Raw genomic sequence first — 16289 nt, forward strand, 5'->3', positions numbered from 1 at the left:
AGCATTATAGCACAGCAAGGAGCTACTTGTTACTGTTGTTTTATTGCAGTCCTATTTGTTTAAATATTTATCAAATTTAATGTAGATGAGCACATGTGCAAGCTGAGTCCAAATATGAGCCTAAAAAACACACATAAATTAGCAAAAATATAAATAAAAAAACAGTTTAAGCAGGTGCATAAAAAGCAGGTTACTAAAAAAACACTTTTAGCAGGTGCATAAATTAGCCAAGTATTATAAAGAGAATATTCTCAATAGAATAATGACTTATAATGGGAATTAGGTGTATATTATATCTCAAGATCGGTGTGATTTCAAATAAAAACTCACATGCACCTCTTACAGTACAATCAGAGAGGAAAATAGAAGGTGCTTACCGGTGGTGGTAAACATCTGGATCTCTGCTGAGCCTGTTCTGGAAGCCGATGTAGAGGTTATCCCACAGCAAGCCATGCCTCACCACGTACCGTATGACACCGACTCTGTTCTTTATCTGGAAGCAGCCCAAGACATAACGGCACAACATTTTAACCTGTGCACACCACACAAACTCTGTTCTTTATCTGGAAGCAGCCCAAGACATAACAGCACAGCATTTCAACCTGTGCACACCACACAGACTCTTTTCTTTATCTGGAAGCACGCACATCACACATAACAAACACAGATATTTTAACCTGTGACACCACACAAACTCGTTTCTTTATCTGGGAAGCATTTTAACCTGTGCACACACACGACTCTGTTCTTTATCTAGCAAGCATTTTAACCTGTGGCACACACACAAACTCGTCTTTATCTGGAAGCATTTTAACCCGTGCATCACACCTTCTCTGTTTCTAATGGAAGACATTGGGGAATTGTGCATCTCACTCCTCCAATGGGACAGGTGGAGCAATAATGTTAATCACTACCACTGAAGGTGTAACAGCCAATAACGTAATAATTTTTCCGTTCTTAATGTAATAAAAGTTGATAATGTAATAACTTACCAATAATGTAATAAAATTTCTGAACCAATAACGTAACAACTTTTTGCACATAATGTAATAAGTTATTATATTATTGACTGGTTATTACATTATTAGCTGGGTTTAAAAAAATCATTAAAAATTTAATAATAGGAGCCAATAATGTAATAATATACTTGTATCACTATGTATAAGTTTTATTTATTATCAAGTGTCAGACTTCCATAACACATAGGCCTACCCTTACTGTTGCTTCTTTCAAATAGCTGCTCAAAAACCAGGAAAACACACACACACACACACACAAACTCTCTCTCTCTCTCTAGGAATTAATTGTTTGTGTAACTTGATGGTTAGACTTATCTCCAGCCCTACCTTACACTCCTGTGCCATTTGAGTACCAAATTAAGTGGGAGCACACATGTTTGCAAACACAGACAATTACTCTTATGTTGTATAATATGAAATCTATACCTCTTGAAGATGCTGTGTTCTCAAATAAAAAAGACCACCACTTCTTTCCATGAAAAATATAATCTTTAATCGAGTGTATTTAAATAACTTCTTCAACCAAACTGGCACTATTATCCCTTGTGCTCAACTTTCAACCTCTTAATGCAAAATTCTAAACTGTAAAATATAGTATATAACATGACCTACAAAGATAACTTTGGTAACACATCTTTCAGTTTTATCATAATAATAAAGGATGGTTTACCGTCCCTTTTTTAAAGAACTAAACATTCTCTTGATACACATTACATTTACAGTATCTATACCATTGGTCCCAGCATCATGTCTTGTCTCAGAAAACAATGTTTCATTTTATCAACAAAACTATTTTGTTAAATATTTTTTGCCCAAACTAATATAAAAGTAGTACTGATAATTATTTTAACAACATGTATTTTGCACTCCAAATTAGGAAGTATTGACAAGAGTATTGATAAGTATTGGTATTGATAAGCAGTATCAATAGTGGTATTGGTATTGATAAAATCCTAACCATGCCCATCCCTAGTTGTAGAAACTAACTAACTCACTAACAGCTGCAGTTTTCTCATGACATGGCTTGCCATTGTGCCCCTTTCTCTCTTGTTTTAAGCACTTCTTTCATGGTGACTTGACTTGTGACTTGCTTGACCTGAGCAATGACTTGACGTGTCTTGCTTGACGTTTACTAGTGACTCGACTTGGCTTGCTTGAGTCTAAACACAGTGACATGGGACTTGCTTGAGACTTGAAGGTTAAGACTTGAGACTTGCTTGTGACTTGCACAAGTGTGACTTACTCCCACCTCTGCCTCACTGTCAGGTGAAAAGAATCAGTTGGCGACTCTACATGTATCAGAGGCATGTGGTAGTCTACACCCTCCCCAGACCAACAGAGGATAGCGCATCAACCAGGACCGTGATACACACAGAGAATTGGTATAACGACTAAAATTGGAGAAAATGGCAAAAATAAAAAAGAATGAACTATAGATATCATTTGCTTCGGTTTTAGACTCTTTGTTGAGCTTGTCATGACTGTATTCAAATAGCCAGGGATGTCAATAGGGCAAGGATTCTGATTTGGTAATACATTTTCATGTAACCTTTCAGGAGTCAGGTTTGGTATATATACATAGAGAGAGAGAGTGCTGAATAGCTATAATACTGTGGTTGAAAAAGTTTGCTTGAAAAAGTTATTTAAATACATCTAATTAAAGATGACATTTTTCATGAAAAGATATGGTGGTCTTTGTATTCGTGGACAAAGCATCTTCAAAGAGGTATAGATTTCATATTATATGACATAAGAGTAATTGTCTGTGTTTGCAAACATATGTGCTCGCACTTCATTTGGTACTCAAATGGTTAAGGACTAGAAGGCAGGGCTGGAGATAAGTCTAACCAAGCACCACAAACAAATGAACAGTCATAATTCCTACAACTAGCCCTAATGGCTTTTGATAAAATGTGCTTGGGGCCTAACCCTCCCAATATATTTTGTCCTGGACCTGAGAATTCATAACTGCGTAGCTGCCAGCAGGCCACTTGTGTCCTTTGCATGCGCTTGTTTGAACTGTCAGCAACTTGATTGTTTTGATACTCATCCAGCAGAGCAGCTCAATCGACAAACACGTAGCCCTGGACGTGATGGAAAGCCATACATCAAACATCCTTGCTGGCATGTGACAACTTTGTGCTCATGCAAACAGAAGCTTGTACTGTGTAAAGATCCACACTTTTAACCCCCTGGGTTGATAAATTAATGCAATCCAGGTGCGTGTGATCTTTCCACCAGCCATGACCAAGACCAATGTGCTTCCTCAGCAGACCGAATGCTACATGATTCATCAGTAGCATAGTCAAAATATAAGATATTACACCTTCTTGTCTATGTTACAATTGTCAAGCACAAAGATATAGATTATATGTTTCTGAATGAAAATGGCTGCATTCTAATGGTATGTCTGTACTGATTGGGGCTCTTACGCTCCTCATGATAATTTCCCTCACGCAAACAGAAATGGAAGGAGAGGGGGAGGGACAGCCGTTATTATTTCTCTTTCTTCTTTCAATCGACAAACACGTAGCCTTGGACGTGATGGAAAGCCATCCATCTATTGCTAGATTTCAAGGACAACAATGACCAACCAATCAGAACAAAGTACACAGGGAATGGTAAATGTAAGCTGTCTTTTCATCTATGTGTCTATGAAACAGGCATTCTACCTGATTGGCCCGCCCTGGTGACGGAGATTCTGCAGAGCCTGGGGCATTGGCAAGCAATACCACCTACAGCCCTGCCCTAACTTCAATGGCCAGGAGGTTGGGAGGGTTCAAAACAAATTGTTATTCCTTTGGTCAATAACATATTTCAAAGCATGAAGCAGCACTTGGGCATGGAGTCAGACAGCCAAGCCCCATTATCGGCTGTCAGCCAACAAAAGTTGCACGCAGGACTATAAAAAATGCTTCTAAGAGGCTAGATGTCCCCAAATAGTTAGTAGTGTTTCTGAGCACCCATAGAGTAAATAGGTAGTAGTGTTCCTGAGCACCCATAGAGTAAATAGTTAGTAGTGTTCCTGAGCACCCATAGAGTAAATAGGTAGTAGTGTTTCTGAGCACCCAGATTTTCCTTTCGTTTTACTTTAAGCACTGAAGACTGAAAAGAAAAGTAGTCCTCGGCTGGGATGCTGGAGGAGCTGGACCTGGCTGGGTAGGCGGGTCAGCTACAGAGCAGGTGAACTGAAAACGAAAGGAAAATCATAATTTCTCTCTCGGTGTTAGCTCCCGGTCTCGGCCCCAAACGGTGGAGAGCAGCACACCTGTAAGCACCTGGGCTGATTAGCCAACGCAACCCAAATCTCTCCACCAGCTGGCGCAGCCAAGACCAATCCGCCTCTCAGGCGGACTGACTGCCACAAGATGCTATAAGAATCTTTTTCACTAACTGATGCACCAGACTGGGCAGGTTTGACCAACTATGCCTGTCAGGCAATCTTATAATCAAGTAGCCTACATCGAAAGCATTGGGTGAAGCCACACTTCCTCCAATGGCATTGCTCTCGTCTATGTTGATCGTATATTTTGGAAATCCCCACACAGCCCTAATTAATGAGCCTTCCTTAAATATGCGGAAAGGGGAAATAAAATTTGAAATTGGAGACAGTTTACATGTCGGATCTTTAACCCCTTTGTGAAGATGTCAAATCTGGCCAATCCTGACCCATTTAGTTCTATTTAAGGCTTTATAACCCCAGATGTGAGCATCACAGAGACCTGGAAAATGGCTTAAAAGTAGGCCTGTATATTTATTCTATACTTGGTTGCAGATATTTATTGTTGAATGACATGGTATAATTCCACAAAAAATCCTCTTTTTTATTTTGCTACTCAGTGACCCGCATTTTTCACAGCTGTATTGGCATACTTTCAGGCTATTGTTGGTTTTATCTTGTTGCAATGCCGGAATGCAAATTTTTGGCAGTGAAAGAATATTTTCATGAACTCCCAGATGGATGCTATTATTCAGTGTGTCATGCTTGGGGTTATAGTTGCAGATGAGACTGCAGGGAGGGGGTGCTCGTTAAATGGATGCCATGTGAGACAGTTGTGGCACTATGTGTTTAGCATTGTTGTAGTGTATTGTGTTGTAAACACCTCACAACTAGACCAATGAGGGTTTGTAGCTGGAGGGGAAGGCACCGCGTGTTTTCCTTTGGCTGGTGTGAGTCAAAACGGAGATGTTGGTTATTTTTCCTCTGTTCGTAAAAACAGGGCACAATTACACTTAAGAATGCACTGGTTCCGTCGCCGCGGGTCAGATATGAAGGCGCTGCTTCATATCCCGCTTAAGACTGGCCTGAAACGGACCAGTAGCATTCTGGTTACTCTCCGTTCGCAAACGGGGCTATGCTGTCATCAGAGATATATCTGATCTGTCGCCGGACTGTCAATATTCCAATGGGAGCATCAGAATATTCACAAATGCGCGGAACAACACATCAAATATATCCATGACCACAGCAAGTAAGCGTAACAGTTACTAGGTTTTACCCTCGTGATAATCTGACTCCATATTAAATTATAATTTAAAACTTGGGAGTGGTTACACTCGACTCTATCTTGTGCCATCATTCCTCAATATATGCTCCCGGGTTTAGCACTATTGTTAAATCTCAGTTCGGTGAAGCCCCCAGAGGGTAGGAGGCGGACCACCATAATACATGCCTTCCTTTATGCATAGATAGTTATGACCCCAGGACAGTGCATATCTATCGGGCTCCTTAAGGCGAATTTGACAAGAACCGGCGTATAACGCCCATGGGTCCTCTTAAGCCAAAACACCAGAACCAATACCACCAATCCCGTTAGCGGGCAGATCGTGGTTGCCTATCTAACTTGAAGACCTCACTAAAGACGTTCGCTGTACTAAAAATAAGAAGAATTTATTGAACAGGCAGGTAGGTCATTAGCTTCAAATTCAAAATCAATTATAAGGTTTAAAAACATAAATACAGAGTAAAAAGTTCTTACCCAGCCTGTTTAGCTACACACGAAATCACAGAGTCTGCGCAGTGTGGGAAGTCGATTGCGATCTTCCCTGTTCAGCTACGCACAGAACACAGTGCAGTGTGGGAAGTCGGTTACGATCTTCCTTGTCTAGCTACACACAGAGCACAGAGTATGCGCAATGTGGGAAGTCGATTACGATCTTCCTAGATTGCTTTGTCTCCCTTCCTTTTAAGCCAAATCCCGTGTTTGGTCTAGGCGGCATTGCCATAAATTAACCTGGCCGAGTCAAATCTGGAATTTCGGCCCCCACCATTTGGAGGCTGCTGTTAAAACAATTCGTGGGGAAATTGGGAAAAGGAGATGATTACCAGAGATGACATTCCATTGGGATAGTTTTTTCCTGAGTTTCTGAAACTATGTTTTTTCAAATTCTATTTGGTATGAAACATATTTCATTCAATTGCTTGAATTTCCCTGAATACGTCCATACCAAACATGTCAAGTGGATGTAATATTATGGTGCAGTTGTCATGAAAATACCCTTTTGTTTAACCATTTTACATGGAATTCATGTTATTATTACATAAGGCATAATACAATATAATGAAAACATGTGCATGGTTTGTACGGTTTTCCGGGGTTTGTAAATAGGATAAACAGATGGTTTAAAGTCCAGATCCAGAAAAGAAAATAAAAAGTGTAATGACAGAGGGGGCCACATAAGGGCACTGTGGTACTGTCAGGCACAGTTGCCCCACCATTTTGCCAGAGGCCTGATGATCTTAATGACCCCAACACACACCCCCACAACCATAGACAAAGAGACCAGTTCCCCTTATCTTAGTTGTGTCCAGATGGCAACATTCCAGAGGCCCAATAGCCTGCTCATCCCGAGGAAGTCCGAGTAACTTATTGTTTTAGCACACGGCTCTGGGTTCTTTGCACTTTACAATTGGTGCCTCTCATTCACCCATTCACACACACACTCACACACCAACGGCGAAAGGCTGCCATGCATGGTACCGATCAGCTCATTCGGAGCAAATTGGGGGACACTTCGACACGCCCAGGGTGGGGGGATCGAACCAGCAACCCTCCGACTGTCAGACAACCGCTCTTACCTCCTAAGCTATGTCGTCCCCAGCGGCCAGCTGTCGCCGGGCAGTCCTCACGCTTCTACCAAAAAAAGGGGACTTGTGTTCATTGAAGAACTGGCGGCCAGTGGCACTTATTTATACGGATTATAAGATCTTTTCCAAGGCCCTCGGTAACCGGCTGAAGACCCACTTGGCGTCGCTGGTGCATAAGGACCAATTGTATTGTGATCCAGACCGCTCCATGTTGAACTATTTGTTCTTAATAAGAGACATGATAGATTTGCCACGGGGTGGTCAGGTGGATTTTGGGCTGATCTCCTTAGACCAGGAGAAGGCGTTTGACCGGGTGGATCACAACTACTTGTACAGCACATTAAAGGCTTTTGGGTTTGGGGCATCTTTTATATCTTTAGTGCGGCTGCTGTGTAAGGGTGTGTATCATGCTTGGTCAAAGTGGGAGGTGGGTTGAGTTAACCAGTATGGGTGGAGAGGGGGATACGACAGGGTTGCCCATTGTCTGGTCAATTATATACCTTAGTAGCAGAACCTTTTTTTGCAATGACACGACAGAGGTTAAGGGGGTGGAAGACTCAGGGGCCAGTGCTTCTAAGGCAGTACGTTTGTTGACATATGCTGATGATGCAACCGTGTTGGTGAGAGATAGGGAGGATGTACAGGCGTAGGAGGATAGCCTATGAGGGTGCCTCAACAGCAAGGGTGAACTGGGGGGAAAGTGAGGGCTTGGAAAGTGGGTCATGGAGGGAGGGAATCCCTATCTCGGCTTCCGGCTGGCTTGCAGTGGGGCCAGACAGGGGTTAAAGTACTGGGAGTTTATCTGGGAATAGGTGCTTTAGTGGCCAGGAATTGGGAGGGAGTCACAGATCAGCTGGTGGAGAGACTGCAGAAATGGAAATGTGGGTGGGGCTTCAAGCACTGAAATAATGGAAATAATGGAAACCATCCCCCCAATCATCCTCCCCAATGATTGTACCGAGAAAAAAAAACCATTCGCCATGTACTATTATTTTGAAAGGCATGCTACGGGAGAGCAGTCAGCAAGTCCTCCTGATACAGAAAAGACCTTTAAATGGAGCCCAATCTTTACAAAATCATCAAATTCAAACTATGCAGTAGGTGTCTACTAACCAAGAGACTAACAAGTTTCAGACCTCAGAGTTTCTTGCAGTACATTCTAAGACAAAGATGTCTGAATACCAAGTTAGGTAACAAGTTTAAGGACTCTTCCATCACAAATGATGCAGTTGCAGGTGACTTTATTCCACCAAAAAAGCAGGCTTGAACACAGGATACAATAAAGAGAGAGCTCTAAAAGCTGAAGGCTTGCAGGCACTGATACACACGAGGCAAAACCGAGCAACGCCAGCCAAGGGCAGCAGTGAAGTAAGAGAACATACAGTGAGAGCAGTCAGTCCTGGAGATGGCAGCAGTGAAGTAAGAGAACATACAGTGAGAGCAGTCAGTCCTGGAGATGGCAGCAGTGAAGTAAGAGAACATACAGTGAGAGCAGTCAGTCCTGGGGCCTCATATATGAAACGGACTTACGATCAATAGCAGTGTAAGATATATAAAGAAAATGATGAAGGCGTCAGGTGACTTATTTCATAAGAAAAGCAGGTGCAAGGTACAAAGGGATCTTAAATGCTGAAGGTTGCAGACTTGATAACAAGAGGCACACGCGGATGACTAAGGGCTAAGCAGTAACTAAGATAATAACGAGTGGAGCAGGTCAGTCAATGGAGATGGACAGGTGGGAGACAATGGGGAACAGGTGATAATGGGGAACAGGTGATAAAGGGGAACAGGTGATAAAGGTGAACAGGTGATAGTGGGGAACAGGTGATTATGGGGAACAGGTGATAAAGGGGAACATGTGATAATAGGGAACAGGTGATAAAGGGGAACAGGTGATAATGGGGCATAGGTGATAAAGGAGAACAGGTGATAATGGGGAATAGGTGATAAAGGGGAACAGGTGATAATGGGGAATGTGTGATAAAGGGGAACAGGTGATAATGGGGAATAGGTGATTATGGGGAACAGGTGATAAAGGAGTACAGGTGGTGATGGGTAACAGGTGATAATGGGGAACAGGTGGTGATGGGTAACAGGTGATAATGGGGAACAGGTACTAATGGGGAACAGGTGCTAATGCGGAACAGGTGATAATGGGGAACAGGTGATGAAGGGGAACAGGTTATAATAGGAAACAGGTGATAATGGGGAACAGGTGATAATGGGGATAGTGATAAAAGGGGAACAGGTGATAATGGGGAATAGGTGATTATGGGGAACAGATGATAAAGGAGTACAGGTGGTGATGGGTAACAGGTACTAATGGGGAACAGGTGCTAATGCGGAACAGGTGATAATGGGGAACAGGTGGTGATGGTGTATGGTGAGTATGGGGAACAGGTACGTAGGGGGGGAACGGTGCTAGTGGGACAGGTGAGTGGTGGGGGAACGAGGCTGTGGCAGTGGGGAACAGTGGGTGGGAGAGCTGTGCAGTGGGGGGGGCGAGGCGTGGTAGGTAGGTCGGTGACAGGCTGGCTGGGGGAGGTGGGGGGGGGGGGGACGAGGCTGTGGCAGGTGGGGGGGGAGACGAGGCTGTGCCAGGTGGGGGGGGGAGACGAGGCTGTGGCAGGTGGGGGGGGGGGGGAGACGAGGCTGTGGCAGGTGGGGGGGAGACAGGCTGTGCAGTGGGGTGGGGGGGGGGAGACGAGGCTGTGCCAGTTGGGGGGGGGGGGGAGACGAGGCTGTGCAGGGGGCTGTGAGGGGGGGGAGAGAGGCTGTGCAGGTGGGGGGGGGGGGAGACGAGGCTGTGGCAGTTATTCATATGCTGCGTATGTCAGGGAATCACATCACAGCAAATATTGATGCATTACAGTCAACCGTGAGACAGCTACACGAGTGCAAATGATCTGAATCCTCAAGTTATCAGGGCACAACTTATCTGAGAGAGGTGCACTAACAACAGTAGTCAAGGACATAGAGTTTAAGGACAAATAAAAAATAATTTTGCTAAAGAGAATGAAAACAGTAGTTCACTGACAAGTAGATGTAGGCTACAGTTTGGAAAGTCAATGTAGAAAAAATGGTCTAATGCTTTGTTTGATGATTGGTTATGGTTATTCACTTAGATTAATATTGATTGCAGCATAATGATTTACGGGGGAAATAACTAGTGCAATTAGCATAAATATTACTAAAAAGGATTTAAATTAAAATATCTTCATTGTACGATTCTCAGTATGACACCCATTGCTAGTGTGTTCTATCTCAGGTTCTGCCTACATGCATCTGAGTGATGTGTAAAGTCATCTAAGATAAGTTGCAGCCATTGCTTCCTGTAGTCTGCATGTCAGTGTCCTCGTCTTGCGCCTCCTGGAGAAAAAGGTCCCAGTCTGGACCCGTTAAAGGCAGGTTTGTTTGGAAGTGGTTCCAGAACCTAAACTCGCGGAAAACAGAAAATCAGGTGGAAGCAAGTTAGCTATTCTCAGGAAGAATAAGTACATTCTGCATCAGTCACCAATAAACCTGTCAAGTTTTAATCCAGCCTGCACTCAAGCAAGCCATGTATTACTGACCAGCTGTGTGCTTATTCAGGAGTGTGCTTATTCAGGTGTGTTCTTATTCAGGAGTGTGCTTATTCAGGTGTGTTCTTATTCAGGAGTGTGCTTATTCAGGTGTGTTCTTATTCAGGAGTGTGCTTATTCAGGTGTGTTCTTATTCAGGAGTGTGCTTATTCAGGTGTGTTCTTATTCAGGAGTGTTCTTATTCAGGTGTGTGCTTATTCAGGTGTGTGCTTATTCCAGTGTGTGCTTTCTCAGGTGTGCGTATTCAGGTGCTTATAATGACTTATAATGGGAATTAGGTGTATATTATATCTCAAGATCGGTGTGATTTCAAATAAAAACTCACATGCACCTCTTACAGTACAATCAGGGAGGATAATAGAAGGTGCTTACCGGTGGTGGTAAACATCTGGATCTCTGCTGAGCCTGTTCTGGAAGCCGATGTAGAGGTTATCCCACAGCAAGCCATGCCTCACCACGTACCGGATGACACCGACTCTATTCTTTATCTGGAAGCAGCCCAAGACATAACGGCACAGCATTTTAACCTGTGCACACCACACAGACTCTGTTCTTTATCTGGAAGCAGCCCAAGACATAACAGCACAGCATTTTAACCTGTGCACACCACACAGACTCTGTTCTTTATCTGGAAGCAGCCCAAGACATAACAGCACAGTATTTTAACCTGTGGACACCACACAAACTCCGTACTTTATCTGGAAGCATTTTAACCTGTGCACATCACACCGACTCTGTTCTTTATCTGGAAGCATTTTAACCTGTGCACATCACATCGACTCTGTTCTTTATCTAGAAGCATTTTAACCTGTGCACATCACACCGACTCTGTTCTTTATCTGGAAGCATTTTAACCTGTGCACATCACACCGACTCTGTTAATTATCTGGAAGCATTTTAATCTGTGCATCTCCCTTCTCTGTTTCAAATGGGCAGACAATGGGGGAGAAGTGTGAATGTTGATCATCACTCCACCACATGGACAGGTGTAGCAGCCAATAATGTAATAACTACCGTTAATGTAATAACTGCCAATAACGTAATAATTTTTCCGTTCTTAATGTAATAAAAGTTGATAATGTAATAACTTACCAATAATGTAATAAAATTTCTGAACCAATAACGTAACAACTTTTTGCACATAATGTAATAAGTTATTATATTATTGACTGGTTATTACATTATTAGCTGGGTTTAAAAAAATCATTAAAAATTTAATAATAGGAGCCAATAATGTAATAATATACTTGTATCACTATGTATAAGTTTTATTTATTATCAAGTGTCAGACTTCCATAACACATAGGCCTACCCTTACTGTTGCTTCTTTCAAATAGCTGCTCAAAAACCAGGCCAATCCTGACTCCTGAATCTTAGTCCTAACTCTGAGAAAACACACACACACACACACACAAACTCTCTCTCTCTCTCTAGGAATTAATTGTTTGTGTTGTGGTTAGACTTATCTCCAGCCCTACCTTACACTCCTGTGCCATTTGAGTACCAAATTAAGTGGGAGCACACATGTTTGCAAACACAGACAATTACTCTTATGTTGTATAATATGAAATCTATACCTCTTGAAGATGCTGTGTTCTCAAATAAAAAAGACCACCACTTCTTTCCAAAAAATATATAATCTTTAATCGAGTTTATTTAAATAACTTCTTCAACCAAACTGGCACTATTATCCCTTGTGCTCAACTTTCAACCTCTTAATGCAAAATTCTAAACTGTAAAATATAGTATATAACATGACCTACAAAGATAACTTTGGTAACACATCTTTCAGTTTTATCATAATAATAAAGGATGGTTTACCGTCCCTTTTTTAAAGAACTAAATTCTCTTGATACACATTACATTTACAGTATCTATACCATTGGTCCCAGCATCATGTCTTGTCTCAGAAAACAATGTTTCATTTTATCAACAAAACTATTTTGTTAAATATTTTTTGCCCAAAATAATATAAAAGTAGTACTGATAATTATTTTAACAACATGTATTTTGCACTCCAAATTAGGAAGTATCGACAAGAGTATTGATAAGTATTGGTATTGATAAGCAGTATCAATAGTGGTATTGGTATTGATAAAATCCTAACCATGCCCATCCCTAGTTGTAGAAACTAACTAACTCACTAACAGGTGCAGTTTTCTCATGACATGGCTTGCCATTGTGCCCCTTTCTCTCTTGTTTTAAGCACTTCTTTCATGGTGACTTGACTTGTGACTTGCTTGACCTGAGCAATGACTTGACTTGTCTTGCTTGACGTTTACTAGTGACTCGACTTGACTTGCTTGAGTCTAAACACAGTGACATGGGACTTGCTTGAGACTTGAAGGTTAAGACTTGAGACTTGCTTGTGACTTGCACAAGTGTGACTTACTCCCACCTCTGCCTCACTGTCAGGTGAAAAGAATCAGTTGACGACTCTACATGTATCAGAGGCATGTGGTAGTCTACACCCTCCCCAGACCAACAGAGGATAGCGCATCAACCAGGACCGTGATACACACAGAGAATTGGTATAACGACTAAAATTGGAGAAAATGGCAAAAATAAAAAAGAATGAACTATAGATATCATTTGCTTCGGTTTTAGACTCTTTGTTGAGCTTGTCATGACTGTATTCAAATAGCCAGGGATGTCAATAGGGCAAGGATTCTGATTTGGTAATACATTTTCATGTAACCTTTCAGGAGTCAGGTTTGGTATATATACATAGAGAGAGAGAGTGCTGAATAGCTATAATACTGTGGTTGAAAAAGTTTGCTTGAAAAAGTTATTTAAATACATCTAATTAAAGATGACATTTTTCATGAAAAGAGATGGTGGTCTTTGTATTCGTGGACAAAGCATCTTCAAAGAGGTATAGATTTCATATTATATGACATAAGAGTAATTGTCTGTGTCATGTTCCGGTGTTCCTGTCTGCGTTTTCCCTGTTGGGCCGCCAGATGGCGGCACTTCTGTTTTGTGTCCTGTTCCCCCCTGTTAATTGTATTATTGTTTGTCTCATTATTCCATCATTGTTCCCACCTGTGTCTTGTTATCCCCTCCTTTTTTGGTTTGATTGTTTTTTGAGTTCACCTGTGTCCTGTTACCCCTTGTCTATTTTAGTTCTCTGTTCCCTTGACTCGGGTGCTGGTTCCTTGTGTTTGTTTCCGAGGTCTGTTTGAAAATCGTATGTACCTGCCTGTGTTTGTTTCCAAGGTCTGTTTGAAAACCGTATGTACCTGCCTGTGTTTGTTCCCGACATCTGTTTGTTTCAACCTTATCTACCTGCCTGTGTTTTGTTTGACCTTTCCTTGTGCTCTGCCTTCCCGTGTTCTGCCCTGTCCGTGTTCTGCTCTGCCCGTGTTTGTGAGTTCCTCTTGTTTTCTGTTTTATTTCGATTTTTTATGAGTTTGTGTTTTTGCCCATTGTGGCCTTGTTTGTTCCCTGTTTGATTGCCTGTTGTTAGTAAAGTATTTGTTAATTTTCCCTTTTGAGTTTGTCTTTTGTTCCTCTGCGTTTGGGTCCCCCCTACCCGTACCGTGACAGTCTGTGTTTGCAAACATATGTGCTCGCACTTCATTTGGTATTCAAATGGTCAAGGACTAGAAGGCAGGGCTGGAGATAAGTCTAACCAAGCACCACAAACAAATGAACAGTCATAATTCCTAGAAAGAGAGTACATTACATTACATTATAGGCATTTAGCAGACGCTCTTATCCAGAGCGACTTACACAACTTTTGTTTTTTTTTTTTATTTTTTTTTTTACATAGCACTTTTTTACATTGTATCCATTTATACAGCTGGATATATACTGAAGCAATGCAGGTTAAGTACCTTGCTCAAGGGTACAACGGCAGTGTCCTTACCCGGGAATCGAACCTGCGACCTTTCGGTTACAAGCGCAGTTCCTTACCCACTGTGCCACACTCCGTCCTAGGTGTGTGTGTGTGCGTGTGCGCGCGCGGGTGTGGTCAGGTTTTTGAGCAGCTATTTGAAAGAGGAAACAAGGCTAAGTGTCATGGAAGTGTGACAGTTCTTAGCCAATAAGTAAAACTTAAAGCGATATAAGTATAGTATTACATTATCGGCTCCTGTTATTACATTTTTTTATGATTTTTTTAAAAACCCAGCTAATAATGCAATAACCAGCCAATAATGTAATAACTTATTGTAATAACATTATATGCAAAAAGTTATTACGTTATTGGTTCAGAAAATGTATTACATTATTGGTCAGTTATTACATTATCGACTTTTATTACATTAAGAACGGAAAAATTATTACGTTATTGGCAGTTATTACATTAACGGTAGTTATTACATTATTGGCTGCTACAACAGGCCTACCTCCTCATAGGAACGTCTTTCGGTCTCTGTCGGGGGAAGGACACGTCCAGGAAGTCCACAAAGTAGTTGTAGCCATTAGGGCTACAACTAGCCCTAATGGCTTTTGATAAAATGTGCTTGGGGCCTAACCCTCCCAATATATTTTGTCCTGGACCTGAGAATTCATAACTGCGTAGCTGCCAGCAGGCCACTTGTGTCCTTTGCATGCGCTTGTTTGAACTGTCAGCAACTTGATTGTTTTGATACTCATCCAGCAGAGCAGCTCAATCGACAAACACGTAGCCCTGGACGTGATGGAAAGCCATACATCAAACATCCTTGCTGGCATGTGACAACTTTGTGCTCATGCAAACAGAAGCTTGTACTGTGTAAAGATCCACACTTTTAACCCCCTGGGTTGATAAATTAATTACCTGCTAAAAATTCCCTTTTAGTCTTTGTTAAGATTAGGTTGGCATCAAAAAACACTCAGTGATGGTTAGAAATAGATCACTCAACTACTGAAATATTATCAATGTTTAATCCTGTTGTTATTACTAAGTCTAGAATGTTACTGCGCTGATGAATGGCTTCATTTACATGTTGAGTGAGTTCTAAGCTGTCCAGTAAATTCACAAGCTCCATAGCTTTGGAGTCATTCTTTTTATTAATATGAATATTCAGGTCTCCATTCAGGATTAATCTATCATACCTAGAGATAGCAAGTGAGATCAGCTCCAAGAATACCGGTAGAAATAGTGATGAATATCTTGGTGGCCAATATAATGTAATGATGAGCACTGACAATTCTGCTTTGAGCTCAAGAGCAAGATATTCAAATGATGGAAATTCACCCAGGTCAATGTCATTATACACAAACTGTGTAGAGAAAATGGCTGCATTCCCTCCTCCCTTCCTGTTTTGCCTGACTGACTGATAAAAATTATAGTTTGGAGGACAAGCCTCTATCATTCTATCAGCGTTGCTACACCAGTAGTGCTGTTTAGCAAAGTCTCAACTAAAAACATACAATGCAAATTATTTTCAATTATCAGATCATTAACCAAAAAGGATTTGTTAGCCAATGATCTGACATTAAAGACAGCTAATTTCAGCTGTAGGGATTCTGTGACAGGAAAGGAGACTGGTTGTGGCTGAACATTGACAAATTTAAGATTACTGAGACAGGACCAGATGGTCTGTGATTGCTAATGTTTTGACATGCCCTGGCTGTTTAAGATAAGATAGATAAAATATATTTTATTGAAAA

At 41.6% G+C, this 16289-nt stretch overlaps 1 protein-coding gene across 2 annotated transcripts in view; it reads right to left on the reverse strand.

Moving 5' to 3' along the window:
- Positions 1-358: 358 nt before the first annotated feature.
- The window catches only part of cmah (cytidine monophospho-N-acetylneuraminic acid hydroxylase), a 79979-nt gene continuing 64048 nt past the window's right edge, over positions 359-16289 (reverse strand). Inside the window, exons 7-8 of one of the 2 annotated variants that reach the window (XM_064324414.1) lie at positions 11061-11176; positions 9892-10540 (exon numbers count right to left, since the gene is read on the reverse strand). In XM_064324414.1, coding sequence (XP_064180484.1) covers positions 10414-10540; positions 11061-11176 — 243 coding nt within the window. In that variant the 3' untranslated portion in view covers positions 9892-10413. Of the gene's footprint in view, positions 494-9891; positions 10541-11060; positions 11177-16289 lie in introns of those variants that run through there. The other variant, XM_064324415.1, reaches the window with a different exon arrangement.

The sequence above is a fragment of the Anguilla rostrata genome, chromosome 2 (genome assembly GCF_018555375.3).
Source record: "Anguilla rostrata isolate EN2019 chromosome 2, ASM1855537v3, whole genome shotgun sequence".
Classification (NCBI taxonomy): Eukaryota; Metazoa; Chordata; class Actinopteri; order Anguilliformes; family Anguillidae; genus Anguilla; species Anguilla rostrata.